This window comes from Coregonus lavaretus (genome assembly GCF_964263955.1).
Source record: "Coregonus lavaretus genome assembly, chromosome: 2".
NCBI lineage: Eukaryota > Metazoa > Chordata > Actinopteri > Salmoniformes > Salmonidae > Coregonus > Coregonus lavaretus.
In genome coordinates this window covers 3,565,282-3,580,425 of record NC_139989.1, presented here as the reverse complement: position 1 = coordinate 3,580,425, position 15,144 = coordinate 3,565,282, and the positions used below count along the sequence as shown (strand labels likewise).

Genomic DNA, 15,144 nt, shown 5'->3' with positions numbered 1-15,144 from the left:
TGACTGTTTTTGTGCTTGCCAGTTAGCTGGCAGTTCTCAGCTGTTAGTAGCCAATCAAACATTAAACCTCAAACAATTCATGGTATCCTTGTAAACAATTCATTTGAAACATTTGCTCAAATGTGTGCCGTTGCCCGGCTATTAAAAGGGACAGACGTTTAAGTTTAACGGTTTATTATGTTATTATTATGTATTGTATAAGTGTTAATGACATCTATGTATATATACACTGAACAAAAATATAAAATGCAACATGCAACAATTTCAACGATTTTACTGAGTTACAGTTCATTTAAGGAAATCAGTCAATTGAAATAAATAAATTAGGCCCTAATCTTTGGATTTCACATGACTGGGCAGGGGCACAGCCATGGGTGGGCCTGGGAGGGCATAGGCCCACCTACTTTGGAGCCAGGCCCACCCATTGGGAAGCCATGCCCAGCCAATCAGAATGAGTTTTTCCCCACAAAAGGGTTTTATTACAGACATAAATACTCCTCAGTTTCATCAGCTGTCTGGGTGGCTGGTCCCAGACGATCCCGCAGGTGAAGAAGCCGGATGTGGAGGTCCTGGGCTGGCGTGGTTACACGTGGTCTGCGGTTGTGAGGCCGTTTGGACGTACTGCCAAATTCTCTAAAATGATGTTGGAGGCGGCTTATGGCAGAGAAATTAACATAAAATTCTCTGGCAACAGCTCTGGTGGACATTCCTGCAGTCATCATGTCAATTGCACGCACCCATAAAACTTGAGACATCTGTGGCATTCTGTTGTGTGACAAAACTGCACATTTTAGAGTGGCCTTTTATTGCCCCCCAGCACAAGGTGCACCTGTGTAATGATCATGCTGTTTAATCAGCTTCTTGATATACCACACCTGTCAGGTGGATGGATTATCTTGGCAAAGGAGAAATGCTCACTAGGGATGTAAACAAATTTGTGCACAACATTTTAGAGAAAAGGTTTTTGTGCATTTGGAACATTTCTGGGACCTTTTATTTCAGCTCATGAAACCAACACTTTACATGTTGCATTTATATTTTTGTTCAGTATATGTTTCTGTACTGTCCCTGTGATGGCAAGAAATAATATCTGGGTCTGTATGTATCAAGCGTCACAGAGTAGGAGTGCTGATCTAGGATCAGCTTCCCTCTGTCCATGTCATCATATTTATTGTGATCTAAAAGGCTAAACTGATCCCAAGTCAGCACTCCTCCTCTGAGATGCATGATACATACGGCACCTAAAGACCTAAATACACACTCAGTGAAGTGGAAGCTTTCAACTTGAAAGTTGTCCTCAGTACAGTTCTACTGTAAACATCACCTCTCTCTCTTGTCTCTTCTCCTCCCTCCTTCTTCCTGCTGCTCTACGTTTCTCTTCCTCCTCCTCCCTCTGCCTCTCCTCCACCGCTGCTTTCAGCTGGGCCTGAGAAGAGAAGAACGTTTCTTGATTTAATGCTTCCAAGCACACTATCACACTTCCCCAGATTCGCTTCAGTGGACCGCACACACACTCCCCTGCAAACAGTTTAATTGTCCTCAATAACTTTATATATACTTCAATAGCCCCTCTAATTCCCAGCCTCTAAAGACCTATCTGAACAACACCAAACTATTCCACATCCTCCACTGGCCTAAACACTCCATTTCTCACCAGCCTCTCCTCCTCCTGCTTTCTCTTCAGCGCCTCCACCTCCCTCCTGCGCTCCGCTCGCTGACGTGCACGTTCCTCCATAGCTGAGAGAGAGAGAGAGAAACCCTTTTGGTTCCAGGTAGAACTATTCTGGGTTCAATATACTGTAGAACCCTCTGTGAAAAAGGTTCTACCTGAAACCAAAAGGGGTTATTCAAAGGGTTCTCCTATGGGGACAGCCGAGTAACTCTTTTTGGTTCTAGATAGCACCTTTGTTTTCTAAGAATGTACATACAATGCATTCGGAAAGTATTCAGACCCCTTGATTTTTTCCACATTTTGTTACGTTACAGCCTTATTCTAAAATGGATTAAATTACTTTTTTCCCCCTCATCAATCTACACACAATACCCCATAATGACAAAGCGTCTGAAATGTCTGCAAATGTATTACAAATTAAAAAACATAAATACCTTATTTACATAAGTATTCAGACCCTTTGCTATGAGACTCGAAATTGAGCTCAGGTGAATCCTGTTTCCATTGATCATCCTTGAGATGTTTCTACAAATTGATTGAAGTCCACCTGTGGTAAATTAAATAAATTGGACATGATTTGGATAAGGCACACACCTGTCTAATAAAGGCCCCACAGTTGACAGTGCATGTCAGAGCAAAAAGCAAGCCATGAAGTCGAAGGAATTGTTCGTAGTGCTCTGAGACAGGATTGTGTTGAGGCACAGATCTGGGGAAGGGTACCAAAACATTTCTGCAGCATTGAAGGTCCTCAAGAACACAGTGGCCTCCATCATTCTTAAATGGAAGAAGTTTGGAACCACCAAGACTCTTCCTAGAGCTGGCCGCCCAGCCAAACTGAGCAATCCGGGGAGAAGGGCCTTGGTCAGAGGGGTGACCAAGAACCTGATGGTCACTCTGACAGAGCTCCAGAGTTCCTCTGTGGAAATGGGAGAAACTTCCAGAAGGACAACCATCTCTGCAGCACTCCACCAATCAGGCCTTTATTGTAGAGTAGCCAGACGGAAGCCACTCCTCAGTAAAAGGCACATGACAGCACCTAAAGGACTCTCAGACCATGAGAAACAAGATTCTCTGGTCTGATGAAACCAAGATTGAACTCTTTGGCCTGAATGCCAAGCGTCACGTCTGGAGGAAACCTGGCACCATCCCTACGGTGAAGCATGGTGGTGGCAGCATCATGCTGTGGGGATGTTTTTCAGCGGCAGGGACTGGGAGACTAGTCAGGATCGAGGGAATGATGAACGGAGCAAAGTACTGAGCGATCCTTGATGAAAATCTGCTCCAGAGCGCTCAGGACCTCAGACTGGGGCAAAGGTTCACCTTCCAACAGGACAATGACCCTAAGCACACAGCCAAGACAACGCATGAGTGGCTTCGGGACAAGTCTCTGAATGTCCTTGATTGGCCCAGACAGAGCCCGGACTTGAACCCGATCGAACATCTCTGGAGAGACCTGAAAATAGCTGTGCAGCGACGCTCCCCATCCAACCTGACAGCGCTTGAGAGGATCTGCAGAGAAGAATGGGAGAAACTCCCCAAATACAGGTATGCCAAGCTTGTAAAGTCATACCCAAGAAGACTCGAGGCTGTAATTGCTGCCAAAGGTGCTTCAACAAAGTACTGAGTAAAGGGTCTGAATATTTGTGTAAATGTGATATCCGTTTTTTAAACCTGTTTTTGCTTTGTCATTATGGGGTATTGTGTGTAGATTGATGAGTGAAAAAAACAATTGAATCCATTTTAGAATAAGGCTGTAACGTAACAAAATGTGGAAAAAGTCAAGGGGTCTGAATACTTTCCGATTGCGCTGTACATTTTTGGTGTTGTTCTGTTCCAAAAGAGAACGTGTGTATGTGTGTGTGACAGAGAGAGTGTATATCTATAGGCCCATACCACTGCTCTCAAATCGCCCCTTCCTATTCCTACCACGTATAGGAAACTTCAGCCAAACAGAGTAACAGAGAGAAACTTTATTCCTCCACGTAAGCTAGCTACAGCTCTATACAGCCGACTCACGGCCATGAAATACATTTTCTCCTACTTCCTATTATTCTCCACAACAACAGTCAGACCATTCATTGTGTGATCAACCATCTGGAAGCAATATCTCTGTGTTTATTTCTGTGTGTGTCTCTCTATGTGTGTGTGTGTGTGTGTATTTTAGCTCTACGCAGAGCTTAACATGGAGGTGAATGTGCTGACTGACCCATGACGGTGGGATGACGACAGGGCTGACGGACAGCTGGTTTCCTGGAGGCCGAGGAACGGCCATCGTTCCCCCGAGAGACTCTCCCAGCCCTGAAACACAGAACATCACCCAGAAACACACATCATTAAATATTCACTCTCTAATATAGATCTACTCCCAATTTACCAGACTGACCCAACCAGCCCCGCACACAGGGGGCATTCTAAGGACTTGTTTTTGTTTGGAGGGAAGGTACAAGAAGAAGGTATCTCCTGTTTTATCTGAACGGTAGTGAGGAGGACTTCATGTTCTTTTCAATGAATTAACTTTTAAATAGTGAATCTTTCAGCAGACATGTTGTCACGCCTGGAGTAATATGCAGGGAGCATAACATGTTTATTACCATAGTAAATCATGTTTATTACCATAGTAAATCATGTTTATTACCATAGTAAATCATGTTTATTACCATAGTAAATCATGTTTATTACCATAGTAAATCATGTTTATTACCATAGTAAATCTCTAATTAGCCTCGGTTTTATTCTCAAGGGGAAGTGGTGTATTGTTTTAATATAATTAATCCTCTGTGTATCCTCTGCTGATGACTCAATTAAGGCGAGAATTACCGCAACGTTTCATACTTTTTACTTTTTGAGTGTTGGGTAGTAGAATATAAATCACAACTACCCAACACCAAGCCTACACTAGGATAATGTCTTGTCTTCAGACCTGAGCATGATTTGAAAGCCTTCAAAACGAGAAAACGCTTAGCTGTCTGCTTCAAGTAACAGATGAGTGTCCACAAGTCATGAGCTTTCGTACCAACTCATGTTCGCTGCATACTAAATGTTGATCTACCAATGAAAGTGCTGTGTCTGCTGATCCCCTTGGATCCTATGACCTCTGACTGAAATCAGCCACTTTTAACCACAATCACGTCATTCGGTCCAAGCGGAACTGTCATTTCTAGTCAGTCCCCCATTGGTATCGATTGGCTTGGGTCTTGAGGTTTGAGCACACTTCCGAGGACCCTGCGTTAGAGCCTTGCACACGCATGAATTTGAAGACCGAGCCCTACCCATGCCCACGACATTCAGGCCCTACCCTACCCAGGCCAGATTGCTTCTGCAAAATGTAAAGCCGGGTCCTGCCCGAAATCAGAAATAACTTCCTCCATTAGTAAATCCATTAGCTGCTCCTCTCTGTCTGTCACGCGCTCCCTGCGCGCTGCTCGCTCAGTATGCACTCCGCTCAAGGCGGCTCTGAGTCGGTGAGTATCCATAGCAACGGCTCCGCTTGGGCTGCTCTGCTCAATGATGAGACATGAGACCACTGAGCTGTAAGCTACTTTACGTCACTCTAAACTCCAACAAAACTCAAGGAACATTATTATTTTCTGTGAAATAATCTCTCCTGTCTTATATTTGGCAATGTTGAAGCATTTGTGACACCATGTTATGATCTTAGTCAGATATGACTGTACTGCGCAGACAAGTACGAGAAACTGGCTCAGCTTCAAAATGTTAGTGATCAACTTAGTGATACCCGAGCCCTACCCGTACCCTAGTTATTGATGAAAAAACAGGCCCTACCCGGCCCTACCCGGCGTATAATGTCGGGGCCCATCGGGCTCGGGTCAGACACACCCTACACAGGCAGCCTGTGTGCCTCTCCTCCTCACCTGGGTTCCCATGGTAATGTGAAGAGGGACCTACCTGGGTTCTTTGGGGTCAGAGGTCATCCCTCTGGGGCCTGGGGATGCTGGGACAGCGATCTGGGCGGCTGTCTGGGCCTCCTGCCTCAGTCCCATCATGCTTTGCTCCTCCTGCAGGCGTGCGATCTGCTCCTGTTGCTCCCTGAGGAGCCTCCTCTGCTCTGCGATGGTCTGCTGCTGGTTGGCGTGGCGATGCTGGAACCGCCCCCCCCACAACGCTGCACCTACAATGCCCACCTCACCCCTCTGCCGTGCTCGCCTCAGCTCGCCTATTGAATAGAATACAACTTTATCATCCATTGTGAAATTATGTACATTTCTAACACTTTGTGGAAGTTGAAACCTAATCACTGATATACATTTCAAATTTCCCTTTATCACCAATACAGTGGGGGAAAAAAGTATTTAGTCAGCCACCAATTGTGCAAGTTCTCCCACTTAAAAAGATGAGAGAGGCCTGTAATTTTCATCATAGGTACACGTAAACTATGACAGACAAAATGAGAGAAAAAAAATCCAGAAAATCACATTTTAGGATTTTTAATGAATTTATTTGCAAATTATGGTGGAAAATAAGTATTTGGTCACCTACAAACAAGCAAGATTTCTGGCTCTCACAGACCTGTAACTTCTTCTTTAAGAGGCTCCTCTGTCCTCCACTCATTACCTGTATTAATGGCACCTGTTTGAACTTGTTATCGGTATAAAAGACACCTGTCCACAACCTCAAACAGTCACACTCCAAACTCCACTATGGCCAAGACCAAAGAGCTGTCAAAGGACACCAGAAACAAAATTGTAGACCTGCACCAGGCTGGGAAGACTGAATCTGCAATAGGTAAGCAGCTTGGTTTGAAGAAATCAACTGTGGGAGCAATTATTAGGAAATGGAAGACATACAAGACCACTGATAATCTCCCTCGATCTGGGGCTCCACGCAAAATCTCACCCCGTAGGGTCAAAATGATCACAAGAACGGTGAGCAAAAATCCCAGAACCAACACGGGGGGACCTAGTGAATGACCTGCAGAGAGCTGGGACCAGAGTAATAAAGCCTACCATCAGTAACACACTACGCCGCCAGGGACTCAAATCCTGCAGTGCCAGACGTGTCCCCCTGCTTAAGCCAGTACATGTCCAGGCCCGTCTGAAGTTTGCTAGAGTGCATTTGGATGATCCAGAAGAGGATTGGGAGAATGTCATATGGTCAGATGAAACCAAAATAGAACTTTTTGGTAAAAACTCAACTCGTCGTGTTTGGAGGACAAAGAATGCTGAGTTGCATCCAAAGAACACCATACCTACTGTGAAGCATGGGGGTGGAAACATCATGCTTTGGGGCTGTTTTTCTGCAAAGGGACCAGGACGACTGATCCGTGTAAAGGAAAGAATGAATGGGGCCATGTATCGTGAGATTTTGAGTGAAAACCTCCTTCCATCAGCAAGGGCATTGAAGATGAAACGTGGCTGGGTCTTTCAGCATGACAATGATCCCAAACACACCGCCCGGGCAACGAAGGAGTGGCTTCGTAAGAAGCATTTCAAGGTCCTGGAGTGGCCTAGCCAGTCTCCAGATCTCAACCCCATAGAAAATCTTTGGAGGGAGTTGAAAGTCCGTGTTGCCCAGCGACAGCCCCAAAACATCAAAATACCAGCAACAGTGTGTGAAAACCTTGTGAAGACTTACAGAAAACATTTGACCTGTATCATTGCCAACAAAGGGTATATAACAAAGTATTGAGAAACTTTTGTTATTGACCAAATACTTATTTTCCACCATAATTTGCAAATAAATTCATTAAAAATCCTACAATGTGATTTTCTGGATTTTTTTTTCTCATTTTGTCTGTCATAGTTGACGTGTACCTATGATGAAAATTACAGGCCTCTCTCATCTTTTTAAGTGGGAGAACTTGCACAATTGGTGGCTGACTAAATACTTTTTTTCCCCACTGTATATATTTTAACTACCTTGGTCGGAACACTGGAACGGAACTAAATAATAGTGGTTCTGTTCGGAACAAATGATTGGAAAATCGTTTCGGTTCCAACCCCTGCTTGATAGAACTAGAGGGTAGACAAGTTGCCCTTAACTAAGATATAGGTAGGAGTTTCCCCTAATCACGGATACAGGGTCAGCATTTTAACTTTGACTTTGATCACTCACCTGCACTCATCGCCGCGTTACGCCGTGTCACCTGCCAGGGGAGGGTGCGCAGGACCACAGCCCCCGGCTGTCCGTCACCTTGACAGGCAGAGGGGGCGGGGCCAGCAGGTCGTGACCCTGGCTGACCTTTCTGCAGAGACAGGAATTGTAAAGTGTAGGGGTCACATGGAAATGGGATGAAGTTGATCAACAAAAAAAATACAAATACATTTTTTGTTGGGAAAAACTATCTCAATTGACATCAAAATGAGTAGAACTAAATTAAAACTGTGTAGAAACAACAATGACTTACAGTCTCTTCACTCGACCAGCTCGCTAACAGTCATCTAACGAATGCTAGACAGTCAGGGAGCATAGAAAATTCCAAAAGCGATAGATATGGGACTAATTTTAGGACATTTTGACGGCGGGGAAATATTCCCAATTTGAAGTGCGGCCCTCCGTACCTCGGTGAAGACCGAATGCGGCAGGGCAAATGTGTTTGACACCACTGATCTAGATACAAGTTGCTGTGCCTCTCTCTCGCTTCTTTTCCTATCTCCCTCAAGCTCTATTCCACTATTCAATCTCTGCCTTTTTGTCAGTCACTTCCTCTCTCTCTCGCTCTCTGAGGAGAAAGCAAACCTTGCAGTGTTGTGAATATTTCATCATTTCATCAAACTCCCAGAGAGAAAAGTATGGGCCAACTCATGCGAGGAGAGGAACTCTGAAACAGAACCTGTTTATTCAGTAGATACTGATAGACTAATGCATGACTTTCACCAAATGAATACAAAAGCACATGTTATTGCCTAATTTGACCATTGCAGAATTAAGCTATAGCTAATGTTTAATTCATGCCTACAGACCGTTACGACCTTCGGGCTTCTGTCTGTACTGTGATACGCTCCAGCAAATGTATATCTAATGTGCAGACACAACACTGTGTGTGTGTCTGTATCTGTCATTTTGTGTGTGTCCTCCTACGTACCTATGCCTGTACTTTCTTTGTGTTGACTTTCCTCAGTGGGAGGGCTCTACAAGTGTCACTCACCAGTTCTACGGTTTCTGATTGGTCAGAAGGCTCAGGCAGGCCTGTGATTAGCTCAGGAGCATGTGCCTCCATCATCTTGAGTTTCCCAGTTGCCGCAGCATTGATCAGGGCGGCCATCTTGCGCCGCGTCTCTTCCTGCTGTGACAACAGCTCCCGGCGTTCTCTCTCCGCCCGACACCACAGCCGCCAATCACTCAGGCATCGTCTTAGCAAACGCCTCCGGTCACTCTCCACCGCCACCTGGCAGCGTCTACGAGGGATTACGCACTATTAGAGACAAACACCTGGTGTGACTGTGACGAGCTTGAGGGCCAGATTTGCTAATCATCTTCACCAGGGGTTACCAGGCACCTGTTTATTTGGCAAGGCAAAACAAATGACCTAATTTAAACTGTCCAGGTTTTCTTCCTCAGTGTTCATAAGTCAGATTCAGTGTTAATATTAAATTCAACCTGCGCGCCAGGTAGGTAGAGTTTTCACTTTTTTAACCAAAGTGCGAAACATAAAACTCCACCCTCCCAGCACACCAGGCGAGCTAAATCAAGTATGCAGATTGTAATGTTGGGACAGACTCCATTCTGTGCTTACCTGTTCTGGGTTCGTAGCTCCTCCTCTGTTCTCTCCGCTTCCCGCTGCTCTCGCCCTGCCCAAACCAGCGCCCGCCAGGCTCGCCACGCCCTCATCTGTCTCCTCCAATCACAGAGCGCCGCCGCCTTGCCCATCCACACCCTCCTCTCCAACAGCACAGAGTACCAGCCAGAGAAGTGCCTCTGCAGAAACTGAAAACACAGATGCTGTGAACACTAAGCACACACCAACCAACAGAACCCTGTCCTTCCCCTCCACACCTGTATTCTACTAACCTTCAGGTTGTGCATCTGAACCCTGATCTCTGCTTGCTGTAGTCTGAGTGGTCTCTCTGTGTCCTGTTGTTTCTGTGCAGTAGAGCGTGAAGGGCCTGGCTGGAGTACCAGAGAGCTCTTAGCTGCCGTCTTCCTGGCGATCCTCTCCCTCTCCCTGTGGGGGAGACACCCAGACACAGTCAGACCTACAAGACCCTGAACTAGCTCCAAACAGATTGGCATATTTTAGAGACCCAGCATTCTGAATAAGAGCTCATTGCATGGGTGTGATGCAGGTGATTGTAGGAGTGTGGAAGTAAACGCGTGGTTTTGTTTGTCCTGTTGTTAGCCCTTAGTTTCCATGGTTACTGTACATTTGCCTGGCTAGCTGCTCCAGGTTCCTCCTCTCCTCCATCTCGCGGCGCAGTAGCACCATCTCCTGCTGCACCATCTCCTCCTGCCTGCGTGCCTCCTGCCTCCTCCGCCTCTCATCCTCCTGCTCCCTCCTCTGCGCCTCCTCCCTGGCCTGCCTCCGCGCCACCCTTTCCCTGTGCAACCTCTCCCGCTCCACGTCCCGCCGTGCACGGTTCTCACGCACCTGGAATGAGAAAAAAGGAGGAATTAGACGTGGATGTTGTCATAAGCTGTTGTAGTAAACAGTTCCATTCACTGGGACTTCCATTTGGCTCCCAATGCAGATACTACAGTGTTACTTCAACTTTGTCAAGAATCTTGGGAATCCAGAGACTGTCCAATCCTGCGTAATGTCTCTCTGGTTCTGTACCTGTCGGTGACGTGCCTCCATGGTGAGGCTCGGGTCCCTCCTCTTCCTCCTGTCTCGCTCTTCAGAGTCTAGTGCCAGATCCTCCACTATCCCAGAATCCACCACTTCCCGCTCCATGAGGTCTTGAAGGAAGTTGTTGACCGCTGAGCTCTCCTCCTCCTCAGCCAGGTGGGAATACAGGTCTGAGAGAGACACGGAGGGTGTACTGTATGACATATGGTCCTGATGGACCGACTAACTGTGGTATGATGTACAGTGCCTTGCAAAAGTATTCATCCCCCTTGGCGTTTTTTCCTATTTTGTTGCACTACAACCTGTAATTTAAATGGATTTTTATTTGGATTTCATGTAATGGACATACACAAAATAGTCCAAATTGGTGAAGTGAAATGAAAAAAAGTACTCGTTTCAAAAAATTCTAAAAAATAAATAACAGTAAAGTGGTTAGTGCATATGTATTCACCCCCTTTGCTATGAAGCCCCTAAATAAGATCTGGTGCAACCAATTACCTTCAGAAGTCACATAATTAGTTAAATAAAGTCCACCTGTGTGCAATCTAAGTGTCACATGATCTGTCACATGATCTCAGCATATATACACCTGTTCTGAAAGGCCCCAGAGTCTGCAACACCACTAAGCAAGGGGCACCACCAAGCAAGCGGCACCATGAAGACCAAGGTCAGGACAGGTCAGGGACAAAGTTGTGGAGAAGTACAGATCAGGGTTGGGTTATAAAAAAATATCAGAAACTTTGAACATCCCACGGAGCACCATTAAATCAATTGTTAAGAAATGGAAAGAATATGGCACCACAACAAACTTGCCAAGAGAGGGCCACCCACCAAAACTCACGGACCAGGCAAGGAGGGCATTAATCAGAGAGGCAACAAAGAGACCAAAGATAACCCTGAAGGAGCTGCAAAGTTCCACAGCGGAGATTGGAGTATCTGTCCATAGGACCACTTTAAGCCGTACACTCCACAGAGCTTGGCTTTACGGAAAAGTGGCCAAAAAAAAGCCATCGCTTAAAGAAAAAAATAGGCAAACACGTTTGGTGTTCTAAAATTGAGCTTTTTGGCCATCAAGGAAAGCGCTATGTCTGGCGCAAACCCAACACCTCTCATCACCCCGGGGATGTTTTTCATCGGCAGGGACCGGGAAACTGGTCAGAAATGAAGGAATGATGGATGGCGCTAAATACAGGGAAATTCTTGAGGGAAACCTGTTTCAGTCTTCCAGAGATTTCAGACTGGGACGGAGGTTCACCTTCCAGCAGGACAATGACCCTAAGCATACTGCTAATGCAACACTTGAGTTGTTTAAGGGGAAACATTTAAATGTCTTGGAATGGCCTAGTCAAAGCCCAGACATTTACATTACATTTTAGTCATTTAGCAGACACTCTTATCCAGAGCGACTTACAGTTAGTGAGTGCATACAATGTTTAATTTTTTATTTATTTTTTGTAACCTTTTTTTATTTATTTTTTTATACTGGCCCCCCTGTGGGAAACGAACCCACAACCCTGGCGTTGCAAACGCCATGCTCTACCAACTGAGCTACATCCCTGCCGGCCATTCCCTCCCCTACCCTGGACGACGCTGGGCCAATTGTGCGCCGCCCCATGGGTCTCCCGGTCGCGGCCGGCTACGACAGAGCCTGGATTCGAACCAGGATCTCTAGTGGCACAGCTTGCACTGCGATGCAGTGCCTTAGACCACTGCGCCACTCGGGAGACAATCCAATTGAGAATCTGTGGTATGACTTAAAGATTGCTGTACACCAGCGGAACCCATCCAACTTGAAGGCGCTGGAGCAGTTTTGCCTTGAAGAATGGGCAGAAATCCCAGTGGCTAGATGTGCCAAGCTTATAGAGACATACCCCAAGAGACTTGCAGCTGTAATTGCTGCAAAAGGTGGCTCTACAAAGTATAGACTTTGGGGGGGGTGAATAGTTATGCATGCTCAAGTTCTGTTTTTTCGTCTTATTTCTTGTTTGTTTCACAAAAAAATATTTTGCATCTTCAAAGTGGTAGGCATGTTGTGTAAATCAAATGATACAAATCCCCAAAAAAATCCATTTTAATTCCAGGTTGTAAGGCAACAAAATGGGAAAAATGTCAAGGGGGGTGAATACTTTCGCAAGCCATTGTGTTAACTGAACTTTATATTGTCAGATGGAAGTTGAGAGTTAAATATGTTGTTGTGTTGGTTAGTGTCTCTGTACCATCAAAGCTGCTGTAGTCCAGGGAGACAGGCTGGGCAGGTGGCATGGCTTCTGGATTGTTTTTCTCAGGGGAGCCAATCACATCGTCCTCTTCCTCCATCTCCAGTTCCAGACGCAACTTGCTGTTCATCCAATCACTAAGAAGAGCCTGGGCTACAGGGAGAAAAAAAAAGAGTCACAAAAAAGGTATATGTGGTGTGTGTGTGTGTGTGTGTATGTGTGGCCTACCTTCCCCGTATGCTTCGTCATGATCCAGCAGCTGCTCTGTGCGCTGTAGTGTCATTGACTGGCTGCTTATCCCTGAATGGGGCTTCTTCAGGGAAAAAACCTCAGTCACTGCAAAGTCTGATGCCATTTCCACTGTCTGGGGACACAAAAGCACACCTCATGAATACATATGGCCTTATAGACAGATATAGCAGAATAATATCCTCTGCACACAAACAGTCCATCTCTGGTTTCAGGAGGTAAAGTTAGACAATGTGAAAGAAAGAGTTCTCACCTTCATCCATTGGTTGATCTCCCCATTATTGAGCTGCACCTGCTATTGTAGAAAATTAGACTTATTTATCATGACGATCAGAAAGAGCAGAAAAAATAAAAAGTGTGTTGCTTTGTCACCTCAGACTGTCATTACTATTACTATGTTTCACAGATGGTGAGAGTGGTTAACTGGTGGCTGTAAAACCAAGACAGCCCAGCCAATGCCTAATGGCTGAGGATTATTTCAGATTAATTTCCTATAGCAGTTGAAAAAAGTATTTAAATTCTAAGAGTGATTCAAGTAAGAGTGATTCAAGTATCCCTGTGTCACCCTGAGCACTACCAGAGGATCTCAAAAAGGCCATTTAAACTGTAAGGGCTTCTTCAGCCTTCTCCAGTCACTGAGACGTATAAATCCATACATTCTGAATCCCCGCTTTATTTCTAAAGATGGCTTTGAGGGCACTTTTATTATGGTTTATCCATCTCGATAGGTTTCTTCCAGTAAGGAAATGTCAGAGATGGAGACAGAAAATATGATACAGTTGAATATATTTAAAGGTCCAACGCAGCTGTTTTTATCTCAATATTCAATCATTTCTGGGTAACAATTAAGTACCTTACTATGATTGTTTAAAATTAAAATTGTAAAAAATAGAAATAATAATAGCTTCTTAGCTAAGAGCAATTCCTCAAGCAATAATTTTTCTAGGACTGTCTGAGTGCGGAGGGGAAAACTGAAAATAAGCTGTTAATGGCAGAGAGGCTTGGAAATCTCTTCTAAATGTATGTACTCACTAACTGTAAATCGCTCTGGATAAGAGCGTCTGCTAAATGACTAAAAATGTAAATGTCTATTAACTAATTTGCAGCCTGGTTATGTCACCATGCAGGCCAAAACTCTATCCCACCAAAACAGGATGACATTTCAAGCTGTCTTTTTAAACAGCTCTTACAATAAAATTCATTAGCATAATTGTAACAATTTCACAGTATTATTCCAACCTCACAGTGTAGAAATATACAAAACACAGGAAAATCACGTTTTTGACTGCACCGGGCCTTCAAAAGTTTTGTTTGCAGTCATGCAGTGTTTGATCATGCATTGGAAGATCAGTTCGAGGTCATCGATTAATGATTTGTGCATCACTTTAAGTTTAGGTGACACTCGACAATATTTTACGTTACCTCACACCTGTCAAGTATTTAATTAAACCGTAAACTTCTCACTCACCCACAAACATACAGTATATTGACAATAACACCTTACCTTATCTGCAGTGGGTTTCTTTGTCTTAGTTAAACTTTTCCAGCGAAAAATATCAGGGTTATGTGAGTATGCCATTTTTGAAGCCAAATTAGCTGCCACTTATTACTAATGAATACAGACGAATGCAAATCTTACTTGCTACATTTGTTCTATACCCTTCTCAAATTTATATTAACTACTTATAGCACTAGCTACGCTTACAGCAAAAAAATACTTAGTTAGAAGTAGGTATTTGAAGCTAATCCAAAAGTGATGTAGCTAGCTCCATGCTGTTCTGCTGTTTGCTAGTGCGCTGAAAATAGAACGAGATGCCTTGGTAATGTAGTCAATAGCCACGTTTCTCAAACGCACTGTTTGCTTGACAGTGGCATTAGTAAACTACAAGTCCCATTTCAACCTTTTGTCAACAGAAGCGTCCCTTTGGTAACTATAGTAACTTTGGACTCCTCCCCAAATGTTGAACGTTTGACTGTGTTGTAAAAATAGACGCCAAGTCAACCTCGATTGAATGTGCAAAGTCCACACGGTATTATCATAGTCCCACAGAAAGGGTTTGCAATTGTTATAATATATGCACACACTCTCAGTTTATTCAAGAACAAATTAGGTTTTGTAATGAGACGTGTGCAAGTTGTCACTAGTTACCACAGCCACAAAGTCAACATATCGTGAAAATGAAAACTAAAATGTGCTTTTTGGTCTTCATTTAAGGTTAGGTTTAGGCAAAAGGTTAGGAGTGTGGTTAGGGTTAGCATCAGAT

The 15,144-nt window shown here is 44.5% G+C and overlaps 1 protein-coding gene across 1 annotated transcript in view; it reads right to left on the bottom strand.

Annotated features, from left to right (window-relative positions):
- LOC311105628 (coiled-coil domain-containing protein 191-like) overlaps positions 1–14,459 on the bottom strand; it is a gene marked incomplete at both ends in the record, with an annotated part of 34,192 nt that extends 19,733 nt beyond the window's left edge. The window contains 14 exons of the mRNA XM_084147830.1: positions 1,325–1,426; positions 1,655–1,737; positions 3,879–3,970; positions 5,579–5,846; positions 7,745–7,874; positions 8,778–9,027; positions 9,366–9,556; positions 9,641–9,794; positions 9,994–10,217; positions 10,404–10,585; positions 12,632–12,784; positions 12,860–12,995; positions 13,134–13,172; positions 14,385–14,459. Coding sequence (XP_084003956.1) covers positions 1,325–1,426; positions 1,655–1,737; positions 3,879–3,970; positions 5,579–5,846; positions 7,745–7,874; positions 8,778–9,027; positions 9,366–9,556; positions 9,641–9,794; positions 9,994–10,217; positions 10,404–10,585; positions 12,632–12,784; positions 12,860–12,995; positions 13,134–13,172; positions 14,385–14,459 — 2,079 coding nt within the window. The remainder of the gene's footprint in view (positions 1–1,324; positions 1,427–1,654; positions 1,738–3,878; positions 3,971–5,578; positions 5,847–7,744; positions 7,875–8,777; positions 9,028–9,365; positions 9,557–9,640; positions 9,795–9,993; positions 10,218–10,403; positions 10,586–12,631; positions 12,785–12,859; positions 12,996–13,133; positions 13,173–14,384) is intronic.
- Positions 14,460–15,144: the final 685 nt, after the last annotated feature.